General features: G+C 38.4%; 1 protein-coding gene across 2 annotated transcripts in view; it reads right to left on the bottom strand.

Moving 5' to 3' along the window:
• The window catches only part of LYRM4 (LYR motif containing 4), an 84947-nt gene that overhangs the window by 18982 nt on the left and 47219 nt on the right, over window positions 1–18746 (bottom strand). Inside the window, exon 3 of one of the 2 annotated variants that reach the window (XM_058831266.1) lies at window positions 16836–16865. The exons of the other annotated variant lie outside the window; for it this stretch is intronic. Coding sequence (XP_058687249.1) covers window positions 16851–16865 — 15 coding nt within the window. The 3' untranslated portion in view covers window positions 16836–16850. Of the gene's footprint in view, window positions 1–16835; window positions 16866–18746 lie in introns of those variants that run through there. 2 annotated transcript variants of the gene reach the window in all.

Below are 18746 nucleotides of genomic sequence, written 5' to 3'. Positions count from 1 at the left end.
ATGTCCTCCTGGACCTAAACTGAGTTACAGTAGATAACATTTTAAAATTTTAGTCTGAATACTGCTAAGGCAATAATTTATGGAATGCTGCCTTGCCAAGCAAGTCACCAAGAGCTCCTTGTGAGGATGTGATTGTACTGTTGCCACAACACACTGTCTGGTTCAAAATATTCTCCCCAAAGTATAATAGAGTCATTGCACAAAGCAAATGGTGCCAAAGGTCTAGCTGACAAGTTTTCCTATCAAGGAGAAAAACAAGCTGGTCCAAATTTATTTTTTTTTAAAAGAATGGCAGAAAGTTAGTGCTTTTTCATTCAGTGTACAAAAAAATGTTTCCAGACTTCTATCTCGTAAAAATTAAAATTCTCCTTTTCTTTTGTATGAATAGGAAATTCTGAGCATCTTTTCTGTCTTAGAAACCATAGTACAGCTACAGTCAATGGACATATGTTTAACATTAACAGATATGCTCTTAAGTCTGAAGGGACAAGCGTAATATGTCAACGTTACCGTCTGTTTTAAAGCAGACATAACATTGCCAGTAATACCTCAGATCAAGCTGTAACTATTTAAGCTGTAGAGCCTTCACTTCTTTTAAATTCTGTATTTGCACAAGCACTTTTGAAATAAAATGTTACCAGCCTTCTATGATAACAGACTAAGCATTCTCATTAAGTGCCCCAAATGATCACGTAGGGGAAGACACTTTTCCCTACTTAAGTTCTAGTAAAAAGAAGACACACATTCAACACTATCCCTTTTCCTCATTTCTAAAAAGGACCAACCTACATCACCAGCACTCATAGAAAAGGAAAGAGCAAACAGTTTTAGGTAAAAAAACCCCACATTTTAATCCATTCTTCTTTGAGAGCAAGTGTATCTTTCAGAAATGGTAAAAAGCATGTCTTAGCTGTAAGTCAGTCCTTATGTAAAGAACTAATGCAAATAACTAAATCCTGGCTAATATTTAACAGTTGCTGCCTTATGGAAACAATGAGGTCTGCAAGGATGGTGGCAAAATGATTAAATGGTAAACCACTATGTCAGCTGTTGAAGAGATTAAAAACCAACAGCCTGTGTAACAGTAACAACAAAAAAGATCAACAGGACAACAGCAAGCGGTGGCATCAGCATTACCAGAAACGTGTGTAAAAGAGACTTCAGTTACTATTTCAGCATCAAAGCCAGTACCTTAAATTCTCAAGTGACTCAAGATATGAAAGGCAGTGAGACCTACTGAATTGCAGCCCCTTTGACAAACCGTTCTTGTCTAAATATCAGTTTGGGAACTATTTTTTCCCCCTCTTTTCCTTTCAGAGAGATTTCTGGACCTGCTGGCGTTAGTGGCTGAGGATTGCCAGAGCACAACCCCTCCCTGCTGCTGGATAGGAGCAGCCCAGGGACCTGAGCGCCTGCAGGGAGGGAGCCGTGCAGAGCAGCTCCACACCTGCTGCTCCCGAAAATAAGGGTTATCAGGTGGTGCTGCGGGGGCACTGACATGTCCATAAGGCTTGCTATGAGTCATATACACAGTGCAACACAGCCAGAGCTCTGAAATGCTACCTCAGGCAGAGAGAACACTGACACATTTCCTTCCCACTTGCAAGAACCAAGACTTCAGCCCATGACTCCTTCTCCAGAAAAATGCATCCTAAGCACTGTCAAAAAACAGATAGTGGGGCAAGCTGTGGAAAGAATTAAAACCCTCCCATAACGGTGTATATGCAAGAGATGGCCAAAGGAAGTTTTCCTGTGGCTGCCCACTCCCTTTCAGTTACATCAGAACAACTGTTCTTAGTTCAATGCAAAAGGTAAACTGGGGGCACTGCCAATGTAAGCACAATCCTAAAAGACATTTAATGAAGAGATGTGTGGATTGTCAGCATCAGTAATGAGCTGACACATGGTGCCTCTCCCTGTTGTCAACAACAGACTAACTGTGAGAAAGGCAGCCGGAGGGCAGCCAGTTTTGGGAGCTTCTGAGTGATGGCTCTAGGCTAGACCAAGTACTGACAACTACAGTCACCCCCAGCTTCCAACAGTTTAGAAGTTTTCCTTCTGTGTTGCAGCCTGCAACCTCAGGATCTCGTCCAGGGAAGCAGCAGGGTTCTGGGGACCAGCATGAAACACCAACGAGACGGGCTCCCGTTCATGAAACCATTTATTCAGCATGAGAACAAACTCAGGTCCAGAACAGAGAGCCCCGAACAGAGGCACAGCAGGGGTTTTTGAGGGACAGAACCGAGGGTTTACACCTTTGAGGGTGGAGTTCAGGGTCAGGGACCATTAGAAACACAGCAAGGGAGAACCCCCCAGGGACTCAAACCCAATCAGAACTCCTGGGCCGCCCTTCACAAGGGGTTTGGGGTGGAACAATGTTAACTCTTTGCCTCCCTGAGGCCGCTGCCACACTTCTGTTTTAGCTTTAGGTGTGCTTTTGTTTTCCTTACATTGATTTTATTGAGAAGATTACTGATGAAAACCAGATCTATCAGAACTTCCTTCTGCATATAAATGGTACCTTCAAAAGTCATCTAGGACCCAGCAAATGAGTCCTTAAGGCTCCTAATAAAAGTCATAAATACAGCATGCTGCTTGTACTGATCTTTAGCTCCTTAACAGAAAAAACTTATGTTCCTTAATTAGCAGAATTTATTGAGAATTTAATGCACAGGACAGGCAGATGCATGGACTTAATTAATAAACAACGAATGCAAACAGAAATAAAATATTATCTACTTAAAAATAATTAGGTAAATAGATTCCTATAGAGAAAGCAGTTTCCAGGTCGTAATCCATACAATTGCAACAACTGAAATACAACAGGTACTGATTTATACCTGTTACTACAGCTCTCAATTCTGACTTTTTTTTAGTGTTTTGTACTAGACGTTTAATAGTGTTTTCAGCACTGCAAACTTCTTTGTTAAATCAGTAATTTGGAAAACATACATTCAGTTCTGTGACACCACATTTCATCACAGGTAGTTCAAAACATTTTTCTGGATCTGTTTAATTTCACAAGTTTGATGTGATGCAATGCAACGAGACCAACTTTTTAAACCCCTATCTGGTTAAACTTTCTGGTAGAGGATTTGCATATTTGCATGTAAACAAAAAAATGGGCTTTCAACCATTAGACCCACTTGGAATTGAGAAGAATGCTGTCAGCACTCACAAGGTACTTTTAGTTCCGGCCAGTAAGATCCATGCTGCTGTCTCTGAGTCAGGATATGCAAAGTAAACTGATAAAATTTTAGAAAGTGAATCAGAGGACCAAGCAGTGCATAAATGAAGGTGAAATGTTACTATTTTGTCTAAAATATTCTTCACCAATTATAACTTCTGTCATTTTTTTCTGTTGACATAAGTTCCTGATCCAAAGAGAACAAGGTTGGTAATTGATTTATGACTGAACAATTGAAGACTTCCCAAATTTTGAAAACTTCCAGTAATTGTAGAAGATGAGGTTGTGGATGAATAATGCCAGAGGCTGCACCTGTGTGAGGCAACTATACACTTCACCAATTTCTCCAAACTGATGAAACTCTTAAGGATGATATATTGTGGAAAGGAAATATGGAAATGACTGCATTTTTTCCTAGAAATCCATTGCCTCTCCAAGCAGGCATTGTTCCATATGGTATTATTACAGGTGAGCAGGTAGATATCTAATGACTAGATTTTCTTGCAAGCTTAAGGTCTTAAGCATGAGACTGACGGTTCAAAATCATAACTACAAACCAAGTGGAACTACTGCCATAATTTGTTATAAAAAAATAAAGAAATAAATTTCTCTCAGTTGTAATGCACTGATACAACCTTACAGCAGTTCCTCAGGTTATGTGAGACAAAAAAAGTGAATACATTTCACAGTGTTACTTTTCCCACAGTCTTTGATACATGGATCCATGTCAGGAATGTAACCAACAGGAGGTAGAAGAAACTGCTGCCTTGGCTAGTTCTTGTTCTTTTGCAGTGAGTGCCAATTCACTGCATGGCTCAAGCAGCTCAAATGGATTCCCTGTTGTTATTCTTTGTGTGTCATGAAAAATATGCTAGAGGACAAGGATGTCTGAAGTGTTCTATTGCTCCTGGTCTACAGATTCACTTTATGCTTTGCTGTTATCCAGCATGAATTCAAATTACAATAAAGTGGACATAAGTTACTCATTCATAAAATTCAAAACTAACAAATTCAAACATTTATGAAAGGTGTGGAAATTAAAGAAAAAACACAAGTATCCAAGAATGTCCATGGAGATATGTTACATCAAGGATACCTCACCTTTTCCTTTCCTAACAAGGCAGGTTTCCAGCCTTTGTCCATGTCCTCCCTTCCTGACAAACTACTTTAATTTTCACAGAAGGTTCATGACTGCGAACACATCCACTCATTCCACCTCTGTGCAACGAATGGCATCCAATCTGTCTCTCTTCAGAAAAGCATAACTTAATATATTAACTTGTAACTTCTACATTGTGTGTCAAATGCATGATAAATATTGGTGCCCTGAAACCTAGGAGTATTTTATTATGCAAAACTAAAAAAAAAATCACCCAGCAAAATACTAGTGTCTCATGCCAAATACATTAAGAATAATGACATACTGATAAATACACTCATCTTTTCACCTTTGTAAAAGAAATGCAGGGGTTCTGACTCCAGGAGGTTCCCTCAGCTTACTGACCTTCAATGGTCATGAGACTGTGGCAGTAGAGTGCAAATATTTGTACAGTCTCTTTTCTCCCCACATTAACTAAGACACAAAGTAGAATCACCAATCTATTTCTCATATATGTTCATTAATTGAGTAACTTAAACCAGGTTACATTTAATAGATGACTTTTCACACATAGCTCAATACATTGTTTTCCTGCTGTGTTTTCTGACACAGCATAAAGTGGCCTTGAGATAAACAAAAAAAATCCCACCAACACAGCAAAGCAGTATAATACAGAGTTATGCAGCATATCTGATATAAAAATTCCATATGGAAGAAAGATCAAGGACAACCAAGCAAATTTATTTTATTATATAAAAATAAAATTCACAAGTTAGAGCAGAACTTGGGCAGTTCTAAATTGACGCTTTTTGCAGCAGAAATATTGCCTAAGCTTTTTTAGAACTTGCTTGCATGCCAGAGCAAATATTTTCATTTCACTGACCTTGCTAGGCAACTCCCCAGCATTAAGTGTATGGTAAAACAACTCTACAGTAATATCAAGCCTGGAATATTTATTAAAAATATTTGCAACCCATGAAAACAAACTCTTAATTCCACACATATTCAAACCATGAACTCCATTCTGTGTATTAAATAGCTCAACAGAATCTAACGTAAAACAAGTTTTCATGTAGGAGAAGAGGAGGTGGTGGTGAGTGGGTGATCTTCTCTACGTTATTAGTAAGCTTTGACCCTTTGAGCCATCACTGACTAAAATTAGCACACTTGATTTCCAACTTTTTGGATGCATACTGTACTATGTTTCACTGCTCTACAGTAGAATTAGCAACAGGATTTACAAGCATTGTAAAGTATTTTCTTATAAGTACAAAAAGGGCATATTAGGACATAAGTTATAATTCTGTCTGTACTTCTCTCTGATATACCTAACATTGTGCAGGCCTAAATGACTACATCTTTCCATGTGCACCATCTAAAATCAGGATATATGTCTACTTACCACTGTAGCCTCTAAATAATAGAAATGCTAGTGTGCTAGTGTGGAAGAGGATCTGTTTTTGTGGTCTTATGTAGGACAGCTTATATAACAATACCATTATATTCCTAGGTCTCACTGCTTTGGAATAACTACTCAACAACAACAAGTGTCCTTGCCTAAGTTATGATTCTTTCAGACCCACGGAGAACACATCCCCTTCTCTGACTCTCTGGCTGACCCTGTTCTGTTAAGTAAAAGGAACTGGGAACTTTTTGTATGACTGAATCAAGAATAATTATCATCCAGTTTCACAAGATAGATGAATATGCTAAATGGTATTTATTTAAGCAAGAAATACCTTTCTGAAATGAACTGCATTTATAATGACTGCTGTTGCTTTAATTTTTTGGCAATGAATTTCACCCCTTCTAGAGAGGTATGTAGATGAAATAGGAGGATTTCTACCATATAAAAATCTAGAAGCAACATTTTAGCATGACAATGAAGACAGAGTAAAGCATGTCGTTTTGGATGCCAATTTGTACGATTTTTGGTGCTGAGCCTTTCTTTCACACACAACATTAATAGCAAAATGGCTATTACTATCTTCAAGTTTAAAGCCTGGTTCTTACAAACACAGGAAGTTTGCTTATGTGGATTGTTATTTACTGAGCTCTGATCCACAGTCTCAGTTGCCATCTCAGCAAAATTGCTGTGAATTTCATTCTTGCTCCTGAAAGAATCACACAAGAAATACACGCAGACAGACCAGCCTCTGAACGCTTGATACCTCTGACCAAGAAGTATACATAATGTCTTAAAACTTCAAAAGAAGAAATGTTGAAGTCAGAAAGATCAAGTACTTTACCTTTTAAAAAATGATCCAGTGGAGCTTGTGGTCACCATATCATTTGACAAGCTTTTCCATAAACCTCTCAAACTACTAACCAAGCAACCAGTCCCCACAGATGCCCATTTCCTGCTTTTTCACCTTCTTTTATGACAGGATCCAACTATCAGTTCATAAATCCTGTAAATGCTTTTCATAGTGGTTTTTACTGCCCTTTGAACTGAAACTGGGAGGAGAAGGGAATTCACTACTGTACTTTCCTATCAGCCAATTTTTGCACACATCTGCATGTAAAGCACAGAGATAGCTTGTCCATTTTTGTGTTTCACAGCAGAAATTAGAAACTGAGTAATAGCTTGGAATTGATCAGGTGAGCTTTGGAAAATGGGGACCCAGTGATACAGGTTGAATCAGATGTAGACTATGCAGACCTTCATATTAGACTGTATTCACAGCTGTAAGCTAGCAGAAGGTATTTAGAAAGACAAAACTAGAATAATGGGAGTAGAAAAATGTACTGATAAAATATCTTTACCATTACCAGAAGGAAATACTGGGAACTGTGATACTGTATCTGGTCCATCTGATGATACTGACTACTCCATCTTTAAGAAGCAATTTTCTGGGGTGAATGGGGAAAGAAATAAGTTGGTTGGCTTTTTTTTTTTTCACCATTTCTATGTCACTTGAAATATTATGCAAATACTCACTGGAAATTTCCCCCTTAGTTATGTAAATATCCACTTGTGAACTGTGAAAAATTAGAAACATGCATAGAAAAACTGGAAAACATGTTACTGAAAGTGGTACAGAGAATCACAGATTACCTAAAAGCAGGATGTTATCAGCTATCATTACTTATGTTCTTGCTTATATGTCTCTCCAGCTGTGATGAAGACACTAAGTTTTCTAGAATCCAAGCAGCTTCAGAAAGCTGGATAATTGCTACAGGCATGGTAACCAGTGTGCTCAGTCCTTTAAAACTCCAGCTAAAGAGTTGATAGATGCACACACTACATACTGTGCTGAACAGAGAGTGACATTCACAGAGCTGGGAGTTCAACCCTATCCCTGAAGAAAGTTCACAAGTCCTGGGAGTTTACTGACCCACCCAGCATCCTTAGTTTTGACAATATGTGCTGCTGGCTGTATGAGATGAGTCATGCCTGAACCCCTTGGAAGTGCTATGGACTTCAAAAAGATGAGTTCTCCACATCTGCTCCTCCACAGCTTAGTCTAGAGTGTTTACAGTGGGAATTGGGTGTAGAATTGGCTGCTTTTCTCATTTTGAGAAACCATAAAATGTATACACTACTAGAGAAAAGAAATTATAAACTATTGATTTACAAGTGGACCAATGTCTAAAACTTTCACTTGTGAACAGTGAAAAGCAGATCCTGAGGAGGAGGTAGTAGAGAGGCAGATACTTGGCAAATAGACAACTGAATCAATATAAAAATACAAGTACCATTTTAAACTCTTCACTTACAATGTTAATCTCTTGTCCACAACAAATCTAAGTAAAAAAGAGGTGCTTGGCAATAAGGCACAGAATTCTGCTGGAATTTGACATTCCCAGAACAGCAACATTGCAGATATGGATTGCCAGTGCATACCTGTAAAGCATCAGCTTTAATATTTCACAAAAGGCAGCAACTTAAACAAAACATTGAAGCATCTCTCATGGATCTGTTCTTCAAAAAGATTTTAAGCCACTGATTTGCAAAAGCAACACAGTTGTTTTAACTGTGAAGAAAGTTAAGTCTTGTTTGAAGTTTGTACTCATTAGCAAAGAGAAATCTAAACCCCCAGGATGATTTGGATATATATATTTTTTTCAAGGGCAGCATTAACTGTAGTAGAAAATTACTTCATCCCAGAGGATTAACATACACATTTCTGAAGAATGAGAAACTGTAAAGCAATCTTGTTTTAAGAAAGTGCACTTCTCTGCAGTGATACTGATGCTTTCCAAAGTGTGTGTAAGTCATCCAGGGCAAAGCAGCGACAGTACTTTTCAAAACATCTAAAAATGTTAAGATTGCCACTTGCTGGGATAAATGACAATAAGTGAAAGAAATTACATAGTTTCAAGGTAAAATAATTTTGAAATTCAGATGTTCTTCTATCAATACATTGCTTATTTAGAATTCCTAAGACTGAACATGTAAGTGCCCTAGACCAATGCAAAAATTAAAAAAATTAATTTCAGGTGCAGTCTGTCTTTAATACTGTAAACACCACTCTGAAACTCCTGAGACTGCTCCAGAAAACCACCTACTCACATCTGCATCCATTAGAAACAGACTGAAAATTCACACCCAATCCAAGCGAGCCACTGACCGAAACTCAGGACCTCTGCATAGAGACACTAACGTACAATCTTTCCAGGAGCTCTTGTTTTTCTCAGCACACTCTTCATAAAACAAGAAACACACAATGTGTTCATTCAAACTGGGCCAACCATGGCATTTCTGTCCTGGGAGGTACAAGGCGCAGCATCAGCTCAGTCTATTTCTAGTTACCAAAGCCTCATCACAGCCTTTGGCACTGAAACCTGCCAGATATAATATATAAATGGAGCTGCAGCTGCACAGCCAAACTTCCATCTCGCTCATCATGGGCAAAAGTAACAGCAGTGCAGCAAAGCAGGAAAAGCACAAGCGGAGACAACGTTTCATAGGACAAATAAGAAATTAATGGTGGTGGTTTAGCCCTACAAAATTCTGAATTCATGATCAGTTTATTTGTTATTATAAAGGGTGTACTTTTTAGGAAGAGCCTTCTTCTACAGACTTAGTGGAGGAAATGGTGGAACCTAAATGTTGTTCTTGCTGAATCCATTTGCTTTAGGTGGGATAAAATGTTGTTTAGGAGATAATATTTTTAATTTGTTTTTATGACTTTTTATTTAAACCTAAGACATTAAAGAATTTTAAAGCTGTTCTGTCTTAGATTTTCTAGAAACAGAGAGGCTGCTTCAGGCTCAAGACAAACTGGTTGCCTTAGTAAGCTCAAAAATACCCACGTATAGAAAAAATAAATTTGCTTGGAAAGCGTGAATTCTCTTGGAAAGATTCAGATTTATAAGATTACCTATTCACATCTGTTTACCTGTCTGCCACTGAAGAACGAGAAAATACACTTATAAACCAAACAGAAACTACCAAATTGTACCAATAAAGAAAGGTTTTAAGACCAAGATAGAGACTTGTAAAAGGTAGATGAATCAATAAAACTGTGGTTCCTTCATGGAGAATAAAGATCAATAAATGACCCTGTAATAGTCTAGTGATGCCTGTAAAGGATTCTGCTAGCATTCCAGAGCAAATGTGATTACAGTGCTGATTGGTGCTGTGGAATTTTGTCACACACCATGATAAAGCAGTGTTTTTTAAATATGCAGCCAAAAAAAAGTTGAGAGACTTCTGCCTCATTTCTTGCAGTAATGTGTGTTCAGCATCCATGATGAAACACTGGCTAATCACATGTACTGTGCTCTAAAACACAGTCTTGATCAGAGTCGTACAGCCCAGTGCCGTCCTAAGCTCTGCAAAAAGTTTCAAAGGTTCACTTATTACAAAGTGCTGCATTTAAACTGCTTGTGTGTTGCAATGTGTCATAGGTCATATTTTGATCTTCCGATTTACCATATAAAAATTTGTCATGTTTGTTTACTGCTAGCATGAAACCAACATTCCACATTTGTGATAACTCCCTAAAACTGATAAGGCTGAATTTTGGCAATGAGGGACAGTAAACGACAGCCATACTGCTGTTTGCATACTGTGCTGAGCAGGCAGAAGGGAAACAGAAGCCACTAAGAGAATCTACAGCTTTACTGTTGACAAATCCATTTCATGACTGCACAAAACCACATCTGCACTTGGCACAGGCTCCACTTAAAAACAGAAGAATCATTGTTTTAGTGGACATTACAGAAACGTAACTCCCCAAGTGAATCTGATGCACTAGTAACAACCCTTTAACTGCTGTCTAATGATTTCTGCAGACATTAAATGGAGTATTTTGTTACTATTTTCAGCCATCTGTGCTGCTTTTCCTCTCAGCTCAGGTTTGCCAAAACTGTAATGCAAGTCCCTATCCTTTACACCACCACATACTTCTTCGTATCAATACACCAATTAAACATATCACTGGTGTCACAGGTAGGAGCTGCTGAACTCTCTTACTGGCAGAAGCACAACTCAGCATGTATACAGCTAGAGCCTGATAATTATTACACCGTCCTCCTGTTCTAATTTAAGGTTTCTCTTAGCCTTAACAGAGGGAATCAAGAAGGAAGCTTGCCTGGAATCTGTAACATGCTGATTGGACTAGAAAGGCCATTGCTAAGCTGTTGTTTGATGACACACTTTTGTCACTATGGACAAGTCAAGCACCTACACTGAGGTTTTACTTTTTACATGGAATGCACTTGCAAAGTGAACTTCTTCGCTCCCCATAATTTGTTTCACATTGTGGCCCAGCATCTTGGGGCACATGGTCTGGATTCTGCCCTAAGCTGCCTGGGAGACCTCCAGAACCATGCTGACTATGCTCCAGCAGTAATTGAGCATTAAGCCATCAAGACTAGACAAGAAGTAATCCACAGTAAAAAACCAAAACACAAAGCATATACAATGCAGACATCAGGTTCTTGACACAAAGAATTTTGCTTTTCTGATATGTTTGTAGAGGTCTGCTCAATGATTAATGCAGACATTACTTCAACTTTTCCAGCTCCTGAGAAGGACTGTATCTTTTGGGGGTGGTGTTTGAGCTCACACCTATTTGGTGGTACTCCTTGTACCAGCTCCAGCAGTTCCTTCTCTAATCACCTTTATTCCTTGATTATTAGTGTATACTTCCATTGCCATGAGGTGAGGAGGTGAAAGACACCTCTTATCTTCTGCAAGGATAAAACATGGTAGCAGCTGGAGCAGCTTTGTTGATCTAGATCACCGTTTTGGCTTCACAAATTGAGACAGTGTCACAAAAAAAAAGGGATGAGATGCTTTTTTTTGGCTGAAAACATCTTAAGCAAACAACAACCTGAAGCACACACATGAAAATGCCAGAAAACCCATCAGAATAAATAGGAAATTTACATTTATAATATTTACTATATTTAATCCATTCACAGTAGAGACTACTTCAATTACTAGGATAAAAAGCAAGGGCACAATATGCAATCTGCAAGTTCAGAATGAAGAGCAACAGTTCCACCAGCAATGATTTTAAAAAGATTCGCAAAATCTTGTAGAGGTTTCTCTTTGGAATCTTGTGGTTGAAATTTATTATTCTCTATTAATACATAACCTCCTGTCCACTCATGTTTAACTTAGTGATATGCTACTCTTCTCTCTCCCTTCTCTGCATTCTTCCTCAGTTGAGCAAAATGAATAACACATAAAATAAATAAAGGAAAACTTAGAAAGCAAACATCTTTATGCAGATAAGGAGGATTATCTGAAGTAGTGCACACAGATTTATTTGCATACATCATTAGAGAAAGGCTGCTGCAAACTGACAAGTCAAAAGAAGGCTAAAACTCCCAGGAAGGAGCAATGAGACTGACAAATCATTCACTGAAGTAGAGAAGGATTATGCAGAAGGAAAAGACTCATATACGGAAAAGGAAGTGATTTGTTCCTCCCTTTTATGCTGTTCCTTTTAAGAATGGCAGCTAAAACCAAAACTAATATATATATTACACATAGTTAAAGGACCAATTCTGAACCATGCAACCATCACACCGAAATGGTGTATTTCATTGCTTTAGTAGGGTTGTATTTGTGAGCTGCAGTGGTGCTGAACAAGCCTGCTGTTTTCCTCACTATTCCCTGCATAAGTCTATTTTTTTTCCCTGTGTTACGACAATCAGTTTCACCACACAACCTTTGTCACTGAGGGCTTTCCCCAAAGCTAATTTACAATCTGCTTTTTCACACAACCAATTCCAAGAATAATTTCCAGCGGGAAACATGGCCTGACAACTGTAAGTACACGTCAAAGCGGCGTAAAAGTTCTAATCTTTCAGCTGATGTACAGCAACCAACTGCAGCTGCGCTCCCAGTCTACCATGATGCAAAATGAAGTAAGCTTACTTAGGGACCAGTAGTTTTTATTTGCACTGCAGCAAGATGGGGATGTCCCTGCAGCTGGTAGATGCACCTCAGCCAAAGCAGCAGCAACTTTCCACCAGAAGGCTCTGTTTTATTAGACTTAGCTCAGCTGCTCTCCTTGGTATATGCTCCCAAAGCTCTATTCAGCCCCATCTCTGTATAGCAATGAAGTTTAAACAGAGTGAGTTCTGTAACTAATTAAGCAAATACTATCCAACAGGAAATAAGGAACAATTCATAGTAAGTGAAATGATGACACTGGAGAAGGAAGAAGGCTGGGGAGGAAGGTATGTGCCAAAAAGGAGGTAGACAACTGGGTTCAAAAATTTTCAAGTATGTCAGGAAAGCATGTATGCCCATTAAGTGACATGGTCAAAATTTGTAAGGTCATCAAATATTACTCCAGGAAATCAAGATTAAGATCCATGTCTTGTAGAAATTTTTACTCAATATGAAAATGTCAGACTAAAGCAATACTTTGAGGTTCAAACGGACTGTGATCTATGTAACACTCAGTTGTTGGCTTGTAGGGGCACATTAAAAAGTAATTTCACACAGTATTCCAATGCCTATGCTAGTATCATTGACAAAAAAGACATTTTGGGGCACCTAGCACTAAACAAATTGAAATGCCGATACATATTTAATAGCCAATGTCAACTCCTCTCAAGCTATGGTCCAGCTGAGACTGGTCAGCATGGGAGGAAAATCTGAGTGCTGCAAAAAAGTTCTAATGATTTAATATGTGGCTTCACTTACTTCAAGTTAGCCCTGGCAGAATTCTTACTCAGAAGCACCGGCAACCACTTCCCTGCTGTTATCTTTATATCCTGAGAAGTCATGCCCCTGAGGATGTCCCCACCCATCTGCTTTGGCTGAGGTTTCTCTCTGTAGCAGTGCAGCCAATCATGGACTCTCCCTCTGCCATGAGCTCCTTGTAAGGGACTGTTCCTTTGGTCTGGGGGCTGCCGAGATGCCTACATTGGGAAACCAACCCCATGTTGGAACTGCTCATACTAGCACTACTGCTCTTTGGAAACCTTTAACTAAGCTTCAGTTGCATCTTTTAGAAGCTGAGGGATGATATTTCACAGCTTTAAAAATCAGCTGCCTTCATTTGATGCGCATTTTATCCTGTTACTGACTATGCCTGTCATTCAAAAAAAGCAGTCATGCCTCTTCCCGCATTTTCTCTTCTCCTCTCTGCTCCTGCTGACATCAAAATCTGTACAGCTTTTTGGTGAAGTGACTTGGAAAGTGGCCAAGCTTTGCACCATCACTCTGTTACCTGCCCGGAAAAAAACTACTTCCTAGCCAGCCTGATTCCCTTTCCCAAGTACCACACCCATCACTTACACATACATAAGGGACCAGGCAGCACTGTCATTTCCTCGAGGCAGTGCCAACTTTAGGTTTTTCTTCAATGACAGACCGATGGTTGCAGTCTATACCCATTAAATTCTTCTTTGGCTTGAAACAGATATGCTGCATTTTCTCCCCTGAGCTGTTGAGTGACTTGGCTTAATCCGACATCACAACTGTGTCTCAGTGAGGCGCCTAATTGATGTCCCTGTAGTGCTTGAGTTTGTGCTCAAGAGCCAACAAAATTCTTCGTAATACCCCAGTATCAAACACACTAAACAAGATCTCAATTTTAATTGTGTTCAAACAGCAAGAAAAAAAGAAGTGTGCCAAAGTAACAGTTCTAAGCTTTTGAGAAAGCAATTAAAGCAACAGGCACACTACAAAATAAGTTACTTTTACTACACCAAAGATGCTTCTTCAGGAAATGTTCAGCAGTTCTATACAAAGCATAACCAGCACGTTTTGCAAACCTCAGTAAAGAAATCAAAATTTGTGCCCCTGGTGACAGCTGTCTGTTCGACAGTGGCAAGAATCTTTTCATTTTCCAGTTTACTGGGTACGTCTTTTTATGAAGTATATTTATTAGAACAGCAAGCGCTATCTTCTGTGTCTTTCTTACCTGAGGAACAGTACATGGAAAGCACCAGTGTGCAACATTAGATCCTTGCTGTGCATTTTTTGTAGAAGTTTCTTCAGATGGCTACAGGCCATTAACTTTTCACTTCAGGTAAGGAATGAACGACTTTTCCAACAAAGGAAATCAGCTGTGTTACCAGTGGCAACTCCACTTTTTAATACATGTACCAACCCCCTGTGCATGCACTTGTTATTTATTCTTTTTAAAAAATCAATTCTGGTATGAAATAAGAAAGGTTCCCTTTGGCTTCACCTTGAGCTGATAATGAACAAACCCTCAGTGAAGCCTGCTCCCAAGGAAGTCTTCCTTAATAGCACTGATTAAAAATAAAATGAAGTTTCTTCCTAGGAAGCAAGATGTATTGCTTCCTGCTTTCCTGTACCAGGGTATCTTGTAATTGGACTGGTGCTAATTGGACACTTCAGCCAAACAATTTAATTTATAAAAAAAATAAATAAAATTATTTATAAAAAAAAAGTACTTTCAATTTCCCTTGGTTTCTGAGAGAGCTACTGTCATTGACCAACACCAATATGCAGAACTGTGAAAACAACACAAGACCTTAATTACACAAGGGGAAAAGCACACAAAAACCCTGGTGGAGTCTTTCTTTCTCATTTCATTTATATACCAAATCAACATACATCTTTCAAGCAGAGACACACAATCTGATTCTAAAGAACCTTCTCTGATTTAACAAGTCTTGTACAAATGGCAGGATGGGTAGAATAGGTACAGCTACCGCAGGTTGAAAACTGTCTCTGCAACATTGATGTGATTTTGTATCTATGTCAAATCATCAGCTATAAAACTGGGTACATTTTTTTGCCTGACATCAGGGCATATAATTTACAAAGGAGATGGTAAAAGCTGACATTTTCAGTACAGCAGCCTAGAGGAAATGGAAACAGAAAGAAAAAGTAGGTTATTTCTTAGGCAGACACTAATTGGCAAAGACTTGCACCTCTCTGTTTTTTCTTTCTACGTAATGTTGGTCAAATGCCCATAAATAATACCAGGGAGCTGAAAATCTTGAAAAATTGAGGGAATACCACAGCAAGTATTTTTCCTTTCCCACCCTGCTTCATTCTATCCATTAATTCATCCTTTACCCTTGTGCCCTTAAGTCTTCCCTTCCTTTCATCATTTCTCCTATTAGCAGGGCTTCCTTCTCTCCAAAAGCAGCAGCTGTGAACTACTTCCTTTTAATGTCTCATTTCCAAAATGAACTTCCTCCATGAAGCAGGCACATACCAGTCTGTCTCAGCAGAATATGTAAGAGCCTTGGAGAAGTGCTGGAGAACAAAGGAGAGCCAGGGGAGACTCTGCCTTGCATCTTCTAATGCTGCCTCTCCCTTTGTACTTTCTGTATGGCAAAATCACTAAAAAGGATGCACTTAAAAACTGCATCCTACTACTTCCTTCCCTTAATTTCACATATTGGCATTCATAATTAGATTCGGTTTATGAATTTTAGGACAGATTTTATTTCATGTTAATAGGATGATAGCCTTTTATTTTCTACAAAATATTTGTAATATTTTTGCAGCAGCAATATATAGCTGCAGAACGCTTCAATGTATTTTACTAAACTTCATTCATACTTCCTTAATATTCTGCAGGCAGAAACTCAAATTCAGCAAACTGCTGATGGGCTGCATTTCTGAATTCTCTCTTGCCTCAAATACTAGCTCAGTAAACTTTAAAAAAATCGTAATTGGAAGCCCCAAGAGATCAGAGAGACCGCTATTCTAATCTGTTATGGAAGTCAGATTCAGAAGAGATTTCTGATTCTAGCAGTATATAATTCACAAGACCAGAAAGTGCCTCTTTTCTTCTTTTCCCCCTATAGAATAAAATACAGAACTGCTAACATTTTAAAGCAATGTTAAAAATGCAAAACCAAAGCCAGAAAAGATGACTTGACATTGATATGCTGAATTACACAGGGTTTACAGGACATTTTGTATTTTTAGACCTTCTGTCATACAAATACAGTTTAGTTCCAATCAATCTTGTCTGTATAAATGTGAAAGAAACAGTTCCCACAGTGAACCTCTGGATTCCACATTAATCATTGCTCTGAAAGACTCTTTAATTACAGCAAGAATTAAATATACCAGATTATTTCTCCAAAACTGTACTGCACTCTATGCAGGATTTTCTGCTATGTTCTGTCTTTGTATGAGACCCCTTGTTCCATTTAGGGAAGCTCTGCCTGCAAAACAAGATACAAATACAGATTTCTGCTATTCATACTGGCTACGTTCCATTCTCAACTCCATCAAAATGGTTTGCAGGAGAAAACGACAGAAATGTGATAATGTTCAAATATTTGCACAAGAATTTTAAGATTTCCTCCATTTTCCTTCCTCTGTATGTTCAATTCGTTATCTTACAACCCAGGATGAAAAAGCCAACTGGGCTACCCTCAGCTATGACTGAAGCTTGAACACATCATAGTTTCCCCAAAAAGTTTAATCAGTGAGTGACACCAGACCTGCAGGCACTACTGAAAAGTTTACACAACGATGGATCAAGGGATAACTAGCCACAAAGGGCTAGCTTCAGCAATATACTTTAAGTGGAATAAAGGAAAATAATCCACTGCAACAGGTATATTAGTTATTTCTGTTGTTCACCTTTGTATTTGGAAAATACCCTGCCCAGCCTTTTTTTATTGCTTAATTAAAAAGAAAGCCATAAGTCATCTAAAAATATAGAAAGTGAGTATTAATTAGGGCAACTATGAACTTCTACTTTATTAAATAATTTTGTAGTAACTGAATTTCTTTACCATTATGAGTAATGTGTAGCACCAAACTTACAGGTGGTACCTCTTTTCTTTTAATTCTAATATTCAAACTATTATTTTTGCTAGCATAAATGTAACATCAACTAATACAAAAAATGTCATACTAAAAACAGAGTAAGTCAAGTTCTTATAAATCAACTGTTCTTTGAGTGAACTTTTCTCTAGCAGCAAACATACACTATCAAAGAAAGAAATATTTTTATACACTGGTCTTTTAGGAAGAGAAATTGCTGTGCTTGTGAATTTTTTTAAAAGTACAGATAATTACTGAATACTGTCCTAGTTAGTATCGGTACAATCCCATTAAATGAAACTTTACTGGTTTCTCACTTTACCTAAACAGACATGTCCAATTAATTTTTGTCATGCAGAAAACAAACAAAAAAAAACTGCATCAGGTTGAGTTTTACCTCACCCACATTGTCCAGACTGAGTCTTCCTCTCATACTACTTCTCTGCCTAATACCTCAGTCCTCACAGATGCCTTTGTGGACTGATATGTGAAGTAGTTATACAGCCCTGATTGGCAGCATGCTGTTAAACAAGCAGCTTCATTTGTTCAGGGCGTTTGGGTTGGATTGTTCAGCTGTAATGAACCCCTTGATGTAACAATGTGGTTCTTAAAAATCCCAATTCACTGCCAGAGCAGTTCTGCGATACCAACACAATGATGACTACTGTGAAGAGTTCTCCATCAATTTACAATCAGAAATGATCACAGATTTCACTGTAGGCAACTTAAAATGCCACACCAGATCTCTGAACTTGTTTCCAGTCAATTCTGAAGCATATTTTGCTTCAGATTATAGCTCTATTATTAGTTTTCTCAGATATCAAGGGTTACTATAACTCTATTGCTGAAACAGCATGTGTGTATTAATTTGGCTATGCTGCATTCTAATTTTATTCATCATAGTAAAAAGAATGGGGTAAACCAGATGGCTTCACTGAAAACTCCTGTTTATTTCTGGGCATACTCTACATAGCAGAACACCAGTGTTGCTACCTGTAGAGTGAAACTGAGATCCAGACATAGTAGACATAGACCTAACGATCTATGAAGTGAAGCACAAAAGCTCTTGCAGTACTCCAAAACCAAACACACACACAAACAATAACCAACTGCAAAAGATTAAAGTATTTTTGTGGAGAAATTGACCCTCCTTCACTGGGCATATATGAGATGGTAGCAGGTAATGCAACATCAATATCTGTGGTGATAAAACTGTAGGCGGCTTGAACACCTATTAAAAACCTATTAAAAACTTCACCAGCTACAGCTCA

This window comes from Poecile atricapillus, chromosome 2 (genome assembly GCF_030490865.1).
Source record: "Poecile atricapillus isolate bPoeAtr1 chromosome 2, bPoeAtr1.hap1, whole genome shotgun sequence".
Lineage (NCBI taxonomy): Eukaryota > Metazoa > Chordata > Aves > Passeriformes > Paridae > Poecile > Poecile atricapillus.
Note: the sequence above shows the minus strand (reverse complement) of the source record. Positions and strands in the feature narration are given on the sequence as shown.